Source organism: Epinephelus fuscoguttatus, linkage group LG4, assembly GCF_011397635.1.
Source record: "Epinephelus fuscoguttatus linkage group LG4, E.fuscoguttatus.final_Chr_v1".
Lineage (NCBI taxonomy): Eukaryota > Metazoa > Chordata > Actinopteri > Perciformes > Serranidae > Epinephelus > Epinephelus fuscoguttatus.
Window position 1 is genome coordinate 34757593 of NC_064755.1, and position 17887 is coordinate 34775479.

The 17887-nt window shown below is 42.6% G+C and overlaps 1 protein-coding gene across 4 annotated transcripts in view; it reads right to left on the bottom strand.

Moving 5' to 3' along the window:
- Positions 1–259: 259 nt before the first annotated feature.
- Positions 260–17887, bottom strand: part of sin3aa (SIN3 transcription regulator family member Aa) — a 31638-nt gene continuing 14010 nt past the window's right edge. For all 4 annotated transcript variants that reach the window (XM_049573555.1, XM_049573556.1, XM_049573553.1 and 1 more), the window contains exons 10-21: positions 17715–17833; positions 17395–17605; positions 15968–16084; positions 15475–15713; positions 14685–14868; positions 11409–11985; positions 10768–10937; positions 8746–8919; positions 6246–6338; positions 5630–5724; positions 5165–5357; positions 260–2163 (exon numbers count right to left, since the gene is read on the bottom strand). In XM_049573555.1, the coding sequence (XP_049429512.1) occupies positions 1933–2163; positions 5165–5357; positions 5630–5724; positions 6246–6338; positions 8746–8919; positions 10768–10937; positions 11409–11985; positions 14685–14868; positions 15475–15713; positions 15968–16084; positions 17395–17605; positions 17715–17833 (2403 nt within the window). In that variant the 3' untranslated portion in view covers positions 260–1932. The remainder of the gene's footprint in view (positions 2164–5164; positions 5358–5629; positions 5725–6245; positions 6339–8745; positions 8920–10767; positions 10938–11408; positions 11986–14684; positions 14869–15474; positions 15714–15967; positions 16085–17394; positions 17606–17714; positions 17834–17887) is intronic.

The following is a 17887-nucleotide window of genomic DNA, read 5'->3' on the forward strand; positions in this document are numbered from 1 at the left end:
CAAGCTCTCTAAAATCACACACTAATGATTCCGCTGTTGTTTGGACTTGTGTAAGAAAGTAAATCCAGCATAATGAAGGGTCGACATTGCGCCCATATCGAAGGATCTCTGTGTGAAAAGGGCTTAAGATGAATCAAAATTTATTGTGTGTTTGATAAGAAGTGAACAGAAGTGTTTCTCCTTTGAGTTTCCTGTTAGTTTATACATAAAGGTTAGTGTTAAAAGAATAAAACACTCAACAACTCCACAAAGGGCTCCGTAGGCTACAAATGTCGTTTTTATTATTACTTTAAATAATGCCTAAATAAAGGGACTAAAGACATGCGTGTGACTTCTTCCATTATCAAAAATATGGTTGTGGGGTGATGTTTGCAGCAGAAATCTATCCAGGGAGGGAAGCGTGCATCACAAGGTGAGACCGTTGTGGAGTCCATTCATCTGAAGACAAAATGAAATGAGTCCCACCATCGCCATGGACGGTGTTGGTTGTCAAAAGAGGGGGGGCAGTGATTTTTCTTTCTTTTTTTAACCAACCAAATGTCACATTCAGAAGAAAAAAAATCTCATATATAAAAACTGAAAGACCTGGATACATTTCTACTTTTCCACATTTTTTTTTACTACAGAAATTAAAAAGAAAAGACATAAAGGAACACACAAAGGGGGGAAGAAAACAGCTATTTTTATAATCAACTCCCTTTGGTAAAAACTGTAATAAATGGTCTTGCATTTGTCTTTTTCATATACATACTAACTTTAGCCATTTATCACTAAAGTCCACAGTAAGCTTGGAAAGTATTACTAGCACAACAACACGGATCTGTCATAAAAAGTCTGAGACTATATACAGTGTATTTACAACGTGAACGGCATGTGGACAGTCCTCCCAGAATGAGACGAGTGTGTGTGTTTGTGTGTTTGTGTGTGTGTGTGTGTGTGTGTACAAGCTGGTGTATTGGCGGAGGGCGTTTTAAAAAGGTTGACATCCAGGGCGGCGAGGATCATTTGTGTTAATAGAACTATATATAATATATATACACAACACATACACTGGAATACATGTCAGTATCTGACATTCACAAGCTATACAATTTTACAGTCTGAGACCAAACAGTGTTGTAAGGCTAATTTTTTGTCTTTTCATTACATTTTTTTTTACATAAATGCAACAGTGCTGTTTGATGTTAACCCGACAAAACTGTTTGGGGCTCAGGCACAGTTTCTAATAATGCTGCCATGTGTTCTGGAAAAGGAAATGTCACCCTCTTTCCGTCTAGTGATAGGTACATAATTGTGATTTGGCCTGAACGCAGGAATGTCTGAACCAGATCTCTCAGACTTTGTTGTGCTCCCGTCCGAACCTTCAATTTGGGAAACAAAACCTTCTGTAACGTGTTCCTCTTTCTAAATAAGTGCACTTGTCCACCATATTGTTTTCCACGGATAACACTATCATAAAGAAATCCCTGTATGGTTGATCTCGATGGAGCTCTCACTCGTGATGGCTTCAGACAAATGGTCAGTCGAAATCTGAAACCGAAGCTCAGTTGTGATAAAGTACAAAAAAAAGCACCACTCTATCTCTCACAGGCTCGCCGTTTACGTCGCTGAGCCCCGTAGAAAAAGGCTCAGGGAATTTGAGAAGTGGCTCCGAGTGCTGGTAAGAGCTCAGGTCTGCGACTGGATCATGACGATTCCTAAGTTTTGGCACCGAAGGCCCTGTGAAGAAATGGGCCCAGCTAAAAACGCTGGTAAAAATCAGTAATCCTGCCGCCCCGGGTGCAACATACACGGTAGCTAGCTTAGTTGTGCTCCCATGTCGGCCTTAAAAACACATTAATAAGCCCTCGTTCCTACCTCTACTCCTGACCTGTTTGACTTCAGACCCCAACACCCCAGAATTCAGTCTCTCTCTCCCCCGTTTCTCCTCGGCTACGGCGCCTTGGTGGGCGGGCCATATTTGACGCGGTACTTGTTGATGTTCATGAAGTGAAGGATCTCCGGTTGGCGGCTGGTGGTGCAGGGTAATAGGCCGTCACGCGTTTCGCCCATCAGCCACTTATTGGTGTCGGCACTCATGTCGCGGGTGACGTGCTCCTTGGCCCACGCGTCCACCCAAGCCTGGAAGCGTTTGTGCAGCCGTGTGCTCACCCGTTCGTGTGACTGAGGAGAAACCACATGGCGTTAAAAACTCAGCAAACATGACATCTACACTCTGAGGGTTACGGATGTGAGTCTGAAGTGAATAGAGATGGTTAGTACATGGTTAGTACCTTTTTAATGACCTACAAAATAAAAGCATGTTGACACAGCTGCTCTGCCACCTGCTATTTAAATTCTTCTTAGGGTACTTTCAATTATGCCAACATGTCGACTCGCTTCCCTCACTTGCTTCCTTGCGAGAGAGATGCTTGGAAAAGACGAATAGGATACACCTGTGTTTCCTCACTCTAAGCTCCTCCAGGAGCTTCCTCCTCTCTTCATTGCTGCACTTATTGTCTTTTTCCTGTGCTGTTTTATCTTTTGGTGCATTTAGGGTTTTACTACATATGTGGTCTCAACCTTCTTCATGTCAAGGACCCTTAAATTGATAAAAATTAGGTTGCGGACCCCATGTGAAAATATTTTAGTTGTTAGATAAGATTAAGACCAGAGTTCTTTAGTTGTCAACCATATTTTAGTGCAGTGTTTTGCAGTGTTTTGCAGTGTAGAGCTGCAACAATTAGTTGATTAATCTATCAACAGAAAATTAACTGGAAATTATTTTGATAATTGAGTCATCACTGTTGGTTTCATTCTTCTTAAATGTGAGAATTTGATGCTTCTTTTCATACACTTTAATAAACTGAACAGCCTTGAGTTTTTTGACTGTTGGTTGGATACAACATACCACTGGAGGACAGTACAATCGACTCTGGGACACATTCCACTATTTTATTGACAAAACAATCAACACATCTATTGAGAAATTAATGGGCGAATGACTGATAATGAAAATAACTGTTAACTGCAGTTCTAGTGCACTGGAAGCCGGCGACTTTGTGCGCACATGATGATAAAGACGAAGGGAAAGAAAGCCATATTTTTGAAACAGACCCAAAATACTTGAGGTCACAGGTGACACCTCATTGTGCCTCCACTGACATGACTGTTCAGACTGAAGTTGCATTAGAGCTCCTCTCACTGGTGACCTAAACCACATTCAACTCAAGTCAGCTCAGCCGTTACATACTGTGTTACGTCCCTCTGTAACACCTATAAATAGTGCTTATGTAGGACCTCCTGGGGTGCCTCCCATTAGAGGTGTTCTGGGCACATCCCACTGGTAGGAGGCCTGGGGCAGACCCAGAACACACTGGGGGGACTACATATCTTGTTTGCCCTGGGAACACCTCAGGGTCCCCAAGGAGGAGCTGGAAAGGGTTGCTGGGTAGAGGAACATCTGGGGTGCTTTGCACAGCCTGCTGCCCCCAAGGCTATCAATAAGCAACTGAAAATGGATGGACGGGTGTAGGACCAGTTTGTACTGACCTTTAAGAAATAGTTTGATTTGGGGGGGGGGGACAGATAAAAAGAGTGATATCATTCCCACATCTGTACACTAAACTGAAGGTGGCTACTTTCCCCTGTGTATGATCTTTATGCTAAGCTAAGCTAACCAGCTGCTGCCTCCAGTTATGTATTAACACATTCAGATACGACAGCAGTATCAATCTTCCCATCTAACTCTCATCAGGAAAGTGAATCAGGGTATTTCCCAGAACGTCAAATTATTCGTTTTAACAGTCTGAACAGGAAACAGAGTCAAACTGAGCTGAGGACAGTCAGTCTTTAACTTTTCAGACTGAAGGAAATTATTGTAATTAGCAAAATGATTTGTAATTTCACCTCTGCTTCAGAAAAGTACGTTTAAATGCTTTGACAGTTTTAACAGCTGATAAGGAGCTGGAGCACAGCCTGCTGAGCTGCTCAATGTTACACCCAAATACTGGGTTTTGAATAATTAAGTCAGTGATTTGTTTCTGACACCCTCCATTTCACAGGGGTTCAAAAGTATAAAATACATATCTTTGTAATAATTTAATAATTATAAGTAATTAGATCTGTGTAACTAAATTGTTATTCCTCTTCCTCTGCTGGTCTCCTGAGCATTATCACTTCACACCTCAACAGCATGGGTGCCAGGGCTTACAGCTCCCTACCTCCAAAAATCCGACAGTCTGACAGCATAACATCCTGCAAATCCCGTCTCAAAACCCGCCTGTTCAATCTGCCTCCCCTCCACTATTTCACAATCTTACTGTTTTTATCACAATGTGTGTGTGCACCCAATTCACATCTCATCTTGTGTGTAATATTATATATTTTATTTTACTGTGACACGTTGTGAAATTTGCAAAAGTTTTGAATTTTATGTTAATTTCTAATGTTTCAAAGATCTTTAGGAAACCTTTGGTCTTTTGTCCAATGCATTCTGAGCTGTGAATTTTTTAATAAAGGCAAAAGCCAACCTTCACTTTCCAACAACCTAGCAAACTCAGGTGTAACTCCCTCACTGCTCCGCCTACACCTTCAACACAGTACGGGGGATCTCACGCCGCGGTGAAGTAACTTGGGGAAAGCAGTTTTGGACATGGCGGCAGGGGTATGAAGCAGCTGCTGCCCATGTGAAGGCACGGAAATTTTGCTCTGCCACACCGAGTTCACTGTGTTGAACTTGAACCATCTGACTTTGGCCCATCAAATAAAAGTAGGTGCGTATTGTGGATGTAGAAAGAAGACAAGATGGAGGAGTTGATAATGTTAGTGTTTGAATACCTTAAGTGGTGCAACATAGTGCTAGAAACTTTTAAGGACAACCATAAGTTAACCATGAAGTTAATTCACCAAGCTACAAGTTAGCTTGTATTTCCGCCAGTGACATTAAGCAAAGCACCTGCCTGTCATTGCAGCCCTGGACCGTAGCAGCAGCAGCAGCAGCTACTTTTAAAAATGCTTTGCTTTTATTGGGGAATGCTTTTACAAGTAGGCTGTTGTCAGCACGGTTCCTGTGCGGCGGTATGAAAGTAGCTTAAGGAAGTAAAACAGAAATCGATTTCACAGAGGAAGTAAGAAAGTCATCAGGAGGTCAGTGGTGATAGTAGCAGGAAGAAGCAGTGAGTACCTGGTGAGCTCGCAGCAGGGCAGTGCGTCGGTACATGTAATCCTCAGACTTGAAGACGTACACCATCTTGTACGAGTTGAGCTTGAACATGCACTCCATCTTCTCCTTCTCCAGGGACTTCTTGCCGCCCTCGCATGCCTCTTTGTCCAGCTGCTCTCGGCCCTTCTGGTACTTCCTGATCCGTCTCAGATTCCTGGTTTTACAATGGCAGAGACAAACGTGATGAGTGTGACTCATTAGGGGAACGTGTCAGAACAAATCGACTGGAGTTAATTTAATCAGAAGGATTCATGTTTCGACTTTTACATTTGACTTTCATCAGAGGAGATGTGTTCAGCTTACTGAGCAAGACACTCTGATGTTATGTAGTAAAAAAAAAAATCCCAACCATTAACATCACCTTTTTCAAGTAAAAAATAAACAACATTCCCAATTCAAAACAATTGACCTGACGTGATGACTCACCTGGGGAGAAAAACTGGCTTCTGAGCGAGGTGCTCTCTTAACTCAGGTGTGGTGGAATCTGGGTTTAAGTAGCGTCCGACATAATCAGACCAACGCTGCAACCAAACGACAAGTGTAACAAGAATTTAAGACACAGACTAGGAAGATACTGTACACCACTACACCAGGATTACCAAAAGGTTGCCAACAGGTCCTTACTAGTGTTTCCACTCCAGCTGGAAAAGTGGAGCCTCTTACTGGACAAAATGTAAAAACAATGACAACTTTTATTTGCATTTATTCAATGAATATTTAGTTCCGTCATACAACATGCAGATGCTAGTCAGAGATGTTAGTTATTGTGACATCAGGAGCCAAATAAGAATCCTTCACTGTCGCTAAACATCAGTGTGGGAATGTGGGGTGAGTGGTTGGGAATTCGCACAGCTCCTAATTTTGGCAGTTTATAAACAATCACAGAGGCACTATGAGTTAAAAATCCAAACCGGTTTGTAAAAAAGAAAAGGTATGCGTATTTTGGAATTATTCTGTGGCTTGAGAATAAAAATTTTCCCTTTATATCCGCAAGCTAAACCTTAATATCGTCAGTCTTCCAGCTGGTTTAACAGTTTCTTACCTCGGCCTCCATGGGCTCGTCTGAGTTCTCCTCCTCTGTGTCGAGCAGCTCCACCGTGAGCTGCACCTGCCCTCTGTTCCTTGAAAACATCACCTGAGAAAGAGAAAAGACAAACAATGTGAAGAAATATGAAAGGTCAGCGTGTGAGAGATAAAAGGCCAGGATGAGATGAGGGCTCAGAGAGCAGCAAGGCAAAGCTCTGCTCCAGGCCAGCGGAGGAGCCACTGCTGTCAGGCGGGGAGTTCCCAGCCTCCTAACAGAGCTCCGACTGCAGGTTAAAGGCAGCAACTAAGCCAGATACGCGTCTGTCCAAGGCAGGCTGTGCTGCCGTTTGATTTAGAGGTTTCACTGTCAGATTAAGACTGTTTTATAATCAGTTAAAAACTTCCTGTAGATGAGTTAAATACCAGTCCACTTCTGTGTTTAGTACAGTCGGTATTCACACTTGATATGTACCGTACTAGAGTCTACATAAACCGTACTCCAGACCTCCTTTTCAAGTGGACTCAGGCCAGATTAGCGTACCATGCTCGGGTATGGTACACAATATTCACACTAATCAAATCAACTTTGGGGTCAAGTGTACTCGCATCCGGCCCAGGTCCCTGATGTGAAAGAACCCAAACTATTTAATAAACGTGAACATGAAAAGAGAAACAACTTAGAGTGGGAATGCACGATACTGGATATTTGCCGGTATCTGATATGCCAATACATAATAACCGATATCAATATTGATACATCGATTTTTTTCCCCACCTAAGTTAAGTGATTATCAAGTCTCTTCTGTAGTGGAATTAACATCATATTATACGTGCATACTCTTATCGTGATGGCCCACCAGCAGGTGGAGACATGAAAACAAGTGCTTTCACACCTGCCCTGTTTGGTTTAGTTCAATCAAACTCAAGTTCGTTTGCCCCCTAAGTGCGGTTCATTTGGGCAGGTGTGAACACAGCAATCACACTCAGGTGTGCACCAAAACAACCAGACCGAGACCCTCTTGAAGAGGTGATCTCAGTCTGGTTACAAACAAACGGTGTGGTTCGTTTGTGGTGAGAAAGTACTCCAACCTGGATCTGAACCAACTGCAGTCACATGACACATTGTTTGGGTTAAACATGAGCATGTTACAGTCCTGGAGGATTATTAATGTGCACCTCCTCCTGTACTGCCTTAATATGCACATTCAGCACATCCAATGCATCAAAACATTGTTTTCTAGTTGGAGCCGCGCCTCATTTTCAAACTGTATGGTTTGACTAAAATGAACAATGACAGCAAGAAAGACCACGATGAGCAGCGCTAAAATCAACCTGCGTAGTTGTCCCTCCATTGTGACATTACAAAGTGTCACATTTATCTTGCAAGTGTACTCTTCTTCAACGTTTGGTTTACTTCCTGGATTTTTCCCGCATGGAAATTCTGACCAATCAAGAGCAGCTTTCTCACACAAGACATTTGATCTGGTCCGCTTGTAAATGCTGCCGTGAGAACACGAACCAACTCTAGGCAATTATACAACTTTGTAACAAAATGAGTCCCTGATTCAGACCAAAGCAAGACAACTCTAGGTCTGAATGCATGTTGGCTGATTCTGATCAGTTCATTTTAAAGCCAATATTGGACGATACTGATGACGTACCGATATTACTGTGCATCCCTAACTTAAAGAAAAGATAATAAAAGAAGGAGAGAACTAAGTGTACTGTTTTCAAGCCTTATGTTGTTGAACATCTCTCACTTCACTTTGCCGTCTAACTAGAGCACACACAACTACCTCATGTGTTTTTAAAAATCTGTCACTGCAGAGTGAGTTTGTTTTAAGTCATTACTGAATCTGTAATTTCTCTTCTGACAAAATTGGATAGACTCATGTGAACCAAGCAGGTTATCAACAAGAAAATGAAGCTTTTAAAAGTACATCAAAAAGGGAATTTGTTTGTGGGTGGCAGGTGGCCTTAAGCTGCTTTTACACATTGCCAGAGCTCCATGAGAGCAAGAATAACTTAAAAAAAATGATATCATCTGAAAATGATTGGTAAGCTGCAGACAGCACATTGGTGGTGGTCAGGCCAGCTGATCTGTAAACTTTTAAGACCTCATTTTAGACGCTTTAGATGCCAACAGACTTGTAACAGAGCGCTCTGCACAGCCACTAGTAATTTATTACAGTGCTGAGAAGCGTGGAGAAGATTTATTGGTTGTGAACACACCCGAGAACAGAATTTAAATCAAAAACAAAACAAGAAATCCTCACGGTCTCTGTTCCTCTCTGCAGTAAACAAACTTCCATAAATGGATTAATTAAATCACCCACTCCTGCAGTCTTGTGGAAAATTAGTCAATCTAAGTACTTCTCCTTAAATTAACTTTATTTTAACTTATTTCCATATTTTTTTAAAACTTCTGCACAATCTTTCATCTCCTTTCATCTCATCTCATCCAGTTTCATCATCTCCCCAGTTTTCTAATGACTGTAGGACCTTCATGTGTTTACCTTGAAGCAGTTCTCATCAGACATGAGCTGCTCGGCTTTCCGCTGGTACATTGCCTCAGCTGAGCTCCTCGAGGACTGGGTGGACATGGTTCCTCCGCTGGCTCCATTAGCGCTCTCTGAGAGGTAGAGGTCCGTCACCTGGACGCAGATCTCATCACTCACGATGTGTTGAAGCTGGATGGAGAGAAGCAAGTGTTTTAAATCAGAAAAAAAAACATTTAAACATGTCAGAATTACGCTCACTGTGCTAACGGAGGCTTAAAGAAATGGTTTGGATTTTTTAAGTTCAGTTTTATGAGGTACTTATACATCGTTAGTGTATTACATAAAGTAGATGGCAGTCGGCTGCCTCCGGTTTGGAGAAGCAGGCAGGAGTGCCGACACAAACCCAAGCAATGTACTGCTGTGGACGGGAGACGCAGCAAAGCATATTTAAGCCATCTAAAAAAAAAAATCAGTATCAGTTTAAGTTCACGCTATATTTAGAATATTTTCACCGCTTTACCATGCCATCAGACAGCCCTCTCTTACAGGGACTGAGGCCATTATATCACTCTCTTTAAAGCCACCAGTCTCCTTTTAAAAAACAGGTATTTTCCCTCACAGCACACAGGAGTTCTGCACCCGAGAGCCCATTTACATAAGAGGCAAAAGTGCCGGGAAGCATCCTGAACCCTGGACGCCAGCCACACTGCTCTTAGGTCGACAATGGACCTCTGCAAAGCCCCCGGGTTGAGCTTTAGACAGGAAGCAGGTAGTTCCCCGAAGCCAGGAAGCCTGTCACGGAGCTCCACAGTCACTCTGTTGTGAGCCAAAACTATCACTGCTGTGTCGATCTCTTTTGGCAAGACAGTTTTGGCGTCTGGTCTATTTTCGTTTCTCAATTATTTCATTAATAGCCTGATATCACTGTGACACAAGCAAACACACGTACACACATAAAAGAGAAACAATAGGTTAGTGTTATGTGTGATAGAACAGAACAGAGGAGTGGGACTGCATCTTAGTCTACTGAGTCACATCTTCAGATTGATTTTATTAATTTATTTATTAATTTAATTTAAAAGGACAGACATTCAGGTTAATTTCCAGGGCTGGTACCTGCGGTTATTCCACAGGCCAGTTAATAACATGTCGGGCAGGAAATCCAAAGTGTGGGATCATTTTGAGAAGGTGAAGGACGAACCCAAGGTGATATGTAAACTCATCTTCATTGGTCGACTACAAACATGACGTACCATCTGAAACATGGAAGTAGCTACATGCCCATTAGCCCACAGCGTCATTAACAGGCGGCTCGCTCAGTGTGTGACGTGCACTTGTAGATAAAATATAGGTCTATATTAATGAAGGTTCATTAGTACAGTGTTGTATTTCTCTGTAATGTAGCACAGTGTTAACAATGTTTCTGATACTATTCTTTCTTCACACCTTCAACTCAAACCATTGTGTTGCCCCGCCCAAAATATATCATTTAATAATTGAATTAATATCGTAAACATGTGGCGACTAGTCGACTAATGGCTCTAAATGACGACTATTGGTCGACTAGGAAAATTCTCAGTCAGGGGCAGCCCTACCAAAGTCACACAAATACACAAACTAACCACTCAAGGCAGCGAAAGACCAGCAGCTCCCGCGTTCTTCAAGGTAAAGTTACTTTTTTTGTCAATGGAGTCTGAGCATAGATGATGACTTCAGTTCCCTGTCAGAAAAGTCTGTTTGACAACAAGGTAAAGCAGTGAAAATAGTCTCAATATAGCGCCCACTTACACTGATTTTCTTTTAGGAGGTTAAAATACTGCTGCTCCTCATCAATGCAGTACATTGCTTAGCATCTGGGCAGTACTCCTGCCTGCTTCTCCAAACTGGAGGTGTGCCGACTGACATCTACTAGAGGTAATACTCGACTATGGATAATTACCTCATACAACCTCCCTTCAAAAGATCTGAACTAACCCTTTAATGTGCCCACCAAATGAAACGTAAAAACTGTAGGAGAAATGACAAACAGATTCTCACCTGCCGAACGATGCTTTGGATGAGCTTGTCCATTGTGAAGGCGATGTAAGCGTGAATGGTGAACATTTCCCTCAGGGAGTCCTCGTACTGAGACGCCTCCATATTTCCGTCCAGCAAATTCCTTACCATCTCCAAGAAGGCTGAGTAGTAATCTTCCACCTCGATGTCCACTGGAGGAAAGAAATATTATTAAGAAGAAATCAGATGGCTGAGTGGATCCGCACATGACACAGAAGACTGGTGGCATTTCAAATCAGTCGTGGACTGATTTGGCAAGTGGAGCTCATTTTGGCAGCAGCTTAATTTTCCAGATCTAGTGATTCTCTGCTTCAATATACAGTACGTATTTGTTTTTATTCATATTTAGTTTTCAGTATTTATTTGTGTTATTGTTTAATTATCAGCCTCAGTAAAACTTTTAATTCCCCTCTCTTACACTGTCCATTGTTTCCAACGAGCCTCCAAACATTTTTTACATACTTTTCTCTGAGAAAAAAGAAGAATGTGAATAATGTGTGAGAGAGCAGGAATGTGGAGCAAAAGTCAGTGAAAACAGGATTTATGGTCTGTCCTCAACACAAACAAACGTGATACAGCACGGTTTAATTAGGAACATAAAACATGTGTCTGATGTTACTCACTGGGCTCCTTCAGTCTCAGCTGGATGGCTGGATTGTCGTTCTTCTCCTTCTTCAGTCCCAGGACTTCCCTCTCCCAGTCTCGTTCTCTGACCTCCTCTTCAATCTGCCGCTCCGCCTGCCCGTACAGCCGCAGCAGACGCGAGCACAACGTCTGGTGCAGCCGCAGGAAGATGTACCAGTTGTTGTTGACGTAGAACAGGTTGTAGGCGTCGTCGGAGCCACGCAGCTTCTGTGCCGCCGTGTTGCTGAACAGCAGCTTGGACTTGGAGGGGCTCCCGCTGCCGGGGACGCCGTTGTGCTTTTTAGAGGCGCCTTCCTCCAGATCCATCTCCTCTTCCTCTTCCTCCTCCTCTACGTCGGAGAGCTCGCCCCGCTGGGAGAACAGCATGTCGGGGATGAAGTGGTAGATGATCTGTTTGATCTTGTATTTGTCCTCCTTCTGAATGCTGGTCTGTCGCTTCACGTGGTGGATGATGAGCGCTGCTGCGTCCTCCAGGATCTGGCTGTCCTCGTACGCCAGGGTCAGGTGGGGGCCTGTGGGTGGGGTGGCGTTCTCCTCGGATGCCTGCTCCTGGCGCTGCACAGCAAGAAAAAAATCATTGTCAGCATTTTGGATGCACAGAAGATTTGATTTTGGTTGATCTTGAAATGAAAATGTGGTTCTACAGTTTCCTGTTTGTTCCTATTTCAGCTCCTCAACAATATAAAATGGCAGATACTTAAACAGTAGAGTGCAAAACATTACAATAAAGTAATTTAACATAACTGAGACACATCTGCCGCCTGAAAAAAGGTGCAGGTTGAAGCCACGGCTACACTTTCCCTTTTGACAGCACATCACATTTAGCAATCAACGACAAAACAAAGCAAAACAGGCAAACAAGGCAAATAACATAAATTCCATCGATCCCTGTGAATTCGGTAAACCTTACAATTTTTTTCCACTCCCCCCAGCATTTGTGCCTATTTGACCAAGACATGATTGCCTTACATTTACTAACAAAAATAACTGCTGAAAGCCGTTCAAGGCATTCCCTAATGTTCTGCACGAAATTGGGGGTTAACACCGAGGTCAACGTTGTGGTGGAACACGAAGGTAATTCATCGAATGGCAAAAACTTCTACAGAAAATCACACCTGGACAATAGCTGAAACGCGTGAACATACAAGATAAACCACCATGACAGGCTGTTGCATCCGCATCTATCGCATGTGCTAAAAGAATCAATGTGAGTTACATTAAATATTCATGGTTAGTGGTGACCTTAGTGTAGTATAAATCACACAGTGATAAAGCCCTGCTTGCCTGTTGCGTGACAAACTAGGGCTGTGCCGAGTGCTGAAAATGACCACGTGTTATCTTCCAAAGCTGAGGAAAGGGTTGACAAAAAAGCTAACACCACGACACTTCTATGGAAATGGATATCTCAAAAGCAACAAAGCACAGATAAGACAGTCTGCAAAATATGCCATCAGTCAGTACCAGCCAAGATGGGAAAGACAACAAATCGAGAGTTACAGATGTAACTAAGGTTCTATGATTTCTGGATGTCCACCAGTTCCATCACCTGTAAAGCGAGGAGTGTACCTGCTACGTGGCCAAACCTACCCGTACACGGTGTGCTGCACCTGTGTGTATACTTGCTACAGCACGGACGTTCGTTGATGCAGCCAAAACGCCTGATACTGGTGGTCTCCGCTAGGGGCAGACCGCAGCACTCAGACACAGAGGTCGCGAAAAGCGAAGAAGGCGGTGACAGTGTATTTCCGGATAAACACAAACATGGACAATCTCAATGAAGAGGAGATCATAATTTTATTGCTGTTAAGATCTCGGAAGAGGAAAAGGCGTTGTCTCCGCTGCCATCGGAGATGGTATGTGCGGCCCCTTAACCAATCACATGGGGAGTTTGTTTCCCTTGTTTTACCCATGCAAGCAATCGATGAGGAAAAGCACAGGGAATTCTTCTTCTTTGAAGTTTTACAGTGGCTGGCATCCGTTTACGTTGCATTACTTCTGGGTCTACCTTGCTCCTACATCTTTCATTCCATTATATCCTTTTCACCAGTCCACCTCCGACCTCACGTTCACAGTCTCTAGGTATACTTCACACGAGCGCCTCTAGTGTTCATGTCAATAGTGCATCTCGCGTATGCATCACGCTACCTCGCAGCAAAGTGTGCGGTCTATGTGCCAAAAAACCACAAAATGGCAGCCAAACGTGCACGAAAACTGCACGTGCACGCGTTTTGTGCAGCAAGTATACTTTAGCCTTAAAGGTACCATTACAGCAACCACACTATTATTTTCATAAGATACAAGACAAGCTCACTTTTATTGTTTTGCCAAGACAAATAAAGCATGTTTGCGAAGCTCAACGTTTACATTTAGATGTTATTCAATCTTTTTTTTTTTTAATATCACAAAATATATTCTAAACCAAGCCAAGTTTCTATAACTAATGCTTATGTTGTTCCATTTTATATGTTAATACATTATATTCCTAAGTTTAATTTATAAACCCTATGCTTTCTGTAGGCTTCAGTCATTATCAGGATACTACAAACTGGCAGCATTATCAAATTATAAGCCTATATCGCAATAAATATCTATATAAATCAATATGGAAAAAACATTCGTAATATTTTTTTTCCATATTATGCAGCTCTGTGACAAACTGTGTGTATTTGTATAATAAAGAAAATAGTTTAAGAACAAAAAGTCTGTAATAAAATCAGTATTTGTCTCTGTTAGTAGAGACTCCACTCTGCAGTGTAGTTTATACACCTAACTGATACACCAGAGAATCACACAGTAACACTGGGCTTCAATATCTCCCTCTCTCTTAACTGTTAAGTATAAATTTAATACTGATAAAAAGTCATTTTACTTTCACATCTTTGTATTAATTATGTTCATCTGTAGTGTAGGGTTATATGGGGGCAGGGGTGTTGAAGGTCGGCCATTTGACAATACCCCAGAAAATCTCTCTTTTTCACAGCCTAATGTTGGCAGGTATGAAGAGTAGGAACTGTTCTTTGTTTTTGTTGTGTTAACAATAGTGATGTCAGATTGATTACCCTCAGCTGTACATAATCTACAGGCTGTACATTGCTTTTTAAAACACAAAAATGTAAAATATCAGATATCGTAGTTGTTATCAGCCATGAGCAGCAGCAGAACTGTTTGGTTTTCTTGAGATACAGTTTCCCAAAGCTGTTTATGTTCATATATAAAAACAGAAACATACTGAGGTTCAGAGGAAAGAAACTTACCTCATCATAAATGCTTTCGATTTCATTCAGCAGGGACTTGGATCGAAGCACTTTGGTGTCATTCTGTTTGAAGTTGATGCCTTGATGGTCGAGAGACTTGAGGTAATACTTCTCGTTCTGCTCCCTCCAGATCTTGTTGAAGCCTCGCTGGGCTTCCCGCCACTCTTCCTCCTTGGTCTTTAATCTGGTTAGAAGAGAGCGAAGTCAACTATGTGATATACAAACACACAATCTCTAAAGAACATTTTAAACCAAAATCTGCAGCACAGGTATCAAAGCGTTCAGTGTCACTTTTGTTACTTCACATCTTCACGAGACACAAACATCTGTTGCAACATTTATGCGTTTCACACAGGAGTACTGATCTGAGATACTGTAACAGGAATGGCTTCTTTTCGAATCCTTTCGCAGCAACAGAGAACGGAGTCTATAAAAGTACACGTTAAATCTCAGGAGCCATTTTTAAATCCACCACTCCAACATCATATTGGCTTTTCCTCCCCTGTGTGGATTAGTGGGTTTATAAGCTCTGGTTCATAGCCTCAGTCTGGCCCCAAAAGAAGCTGGTGTACACACATTCACTGAGCTGTGTAAACAGAGAGCTTGTGAACTGTACACGTCTGTGTTTGCATATGTGTGCACCTCACTGATTCTTCACCATATCAAAAACTACATGACAGAGCTCCAGTTAAAAACAATCCTTTGATTAAAAACCAGCTTCTGTTTCCAGGTACACAGATCAGATGATTAAAAAGGAAATTAATAAACATAATTCAGGTTCGACTCCCACCTCTTCAACACGATGGGGACAGACACAGCGGGGTTTTTCTTCAGGCCGTCTATTATGTCAGGCGCCTTGTCTCCGTATATCCTCTGGATGGCCTTGCGGTGTATGACCTCCGATGAGCCACCCAGCGTGTTGTCCAAGCGGAACTTGGCCTGCTCCTCCGCTGACATGCGGGACAACTTCCTCTGTACCGTCTCCAGGACTCTGATGGTAGCCAGGTTTGTCTCCAGAACTACATCCAACTGTGGGCGAGGAAACACAGCGGTTTTAATATCCGATGCTGTGTGTGCGTGCCCTTCATCTTTAATTTAAAAGCTCATACAGTACAATATCACTGAGCAAATTCGCAGTAGTAATTCAAAAGTGTTTGTTCAGAGATGTTTTAAAACAAACACGAGAAAGAAAAAAAAGTCCTGGACGAGAAAACAGAACATCTACTGGAATAATATAATTCTTGACCGCTGTGGTGACATCAATGTTTAATGTTCCTGCTCACCTCAAAGCGTTCGTCCTCACATCTGTAGATGTGCTCCTCATACTGAGTCTTCTTGGAGCTGACAAATGTGGAGTCCTCAGACCAGGAGGGGAAGGAGACCCAGGTGTCATTTAAGACCTGGACAAGGCAGAAACAAACAGTCATATTTAAAGGTCCACCCTCTTTTTTTAATGTGGAGTTTGAGTCAAATGATGTCGATGAATATGTAACACTGACACACTTATTGATCTAAACAGATGAAGGCTGCTTTCAGACCTAGAGCTGTCTTGCTTTGGTCTGAATCAGGGACTCATTTTGTTCCAAAGTTGCATAATTGCCTAGAGTTGGTTCGTGTTCTCACGGCAGCATTTACAAGTGGACCAGATCAAATGCCTTGTGTGAGAAAGCTGCTCTTGATTGCTCAGAATTTCCATGTGAGAAAAATCCAGGAAGTAAACCAAACGCTGAAGAAGAGTACACTTGCAAGATAAATGTGACACTTTGTAATGTCACAATGGAGGGACAACTACGCAGGTTGATTTTAGCGCTGCTCATCGTGGACTATATTGCTGTCATTGTTCATTTTAGTCAAACCATACAGTTTGAAAACGAGGCGCGGCTCCAACTAGAAAACAATGTTTTGATGCATTGGATGTGCTGAATGTGCATATTAAGGCAGTACAGGAGGAGGTGCACATTAATAATCCTCCAGGACTGTAACATGCTCATGTTTAACCCAAACAATGTGTCATGTGACTGCAGTTGGTTCAGATCCAGGTCGGAACACGTTCTCACCACAAACAAACCGCACCAGAGTTCGTTTACAACCGGACTGAGACTACCTCTTCAAGAAGGTCTCAGTCCGGTTGTTTCGGTGCACACCTGAGTGTGATTGCTGTGTTCACACCTGCACTTATGAGGCAAACAAATTTGAGTTTGATTGAATCAGCTCTGAGGAGCTCAGCTGTGCCAGGAAGCCAACCATGGAGCTTCACAGTGCTCGGTCGGCTTCCCAAATTTCCACTTCCTGTCTAAACCCAGTGTTCTCACTCAGATGCGCTCTTAGGTACTAAACTTGTCACAGACTGAATTAACGTAAATTGGTTCTCTCTAAACCAGTGGTTCACAACTGGTTTAGCCACGGGGTCCAGATTTATCCTTAGTCATCAGTTTAAGGCCCTCATAGTTTAATACATTCAGTGTCATACTCTCACTTTACTGTGTCATCAAGCCAGTTTGCTGTCTGTCAATTAATTGTCCGTTAGTCATTCACTCTACAGCAGGTACAGCACTTAAAAATGCAGTTCTGTGCTGTAAATTCACCAAATAATGTTTTTTACAAACTGAATGTGTTTCAAAGTCACTTGCAGTCCATTCAGAATGTATCCGCGACCTACTTTTGGACTGTGACCCACCAGTTGGGAACCACTGCTCTAAACTTTACTTGCCTCTTTACAAAGTGGAGTTCTGCCGGTGCATTTGGGCTGTTGGTAGCTTTTGGGCAGAGCTCTGTAACTGGAGCCGAGTCTCTTACAGGAAGCATAATCAATCTCCATGGCGATGCCCTCGGTGGCCCGTTCCTTGGGGTATGTTTCGATGTGAGACATTTCCCGATATCCCAGGAAGTTCTTAAACCAGTTGAACAGCTCGGGGAATTTTCTGTGCAACATAATTCAGTGTTAGAAACATGTACGATAGATATGCAGAACACTTGTGGGGAAAAAAGTATGATATTTGCCAGGTGAGATGACACTGAGTGAGTACTCACCCTAAAAAGGGCAGCACCAGCTGTACTAGTTCAGCCCTGGAGATCACCTCCTGATTAAAAATGACCAGACACCGCAGGAAGTTGTCGTAGGCCTCTGCACTTCGCAAGGCTTTGCGCACCTGAGGTGAGAAAAAAATGTAAGGACAGTGTGTGACAGAGAAAGTTTTCCCTAA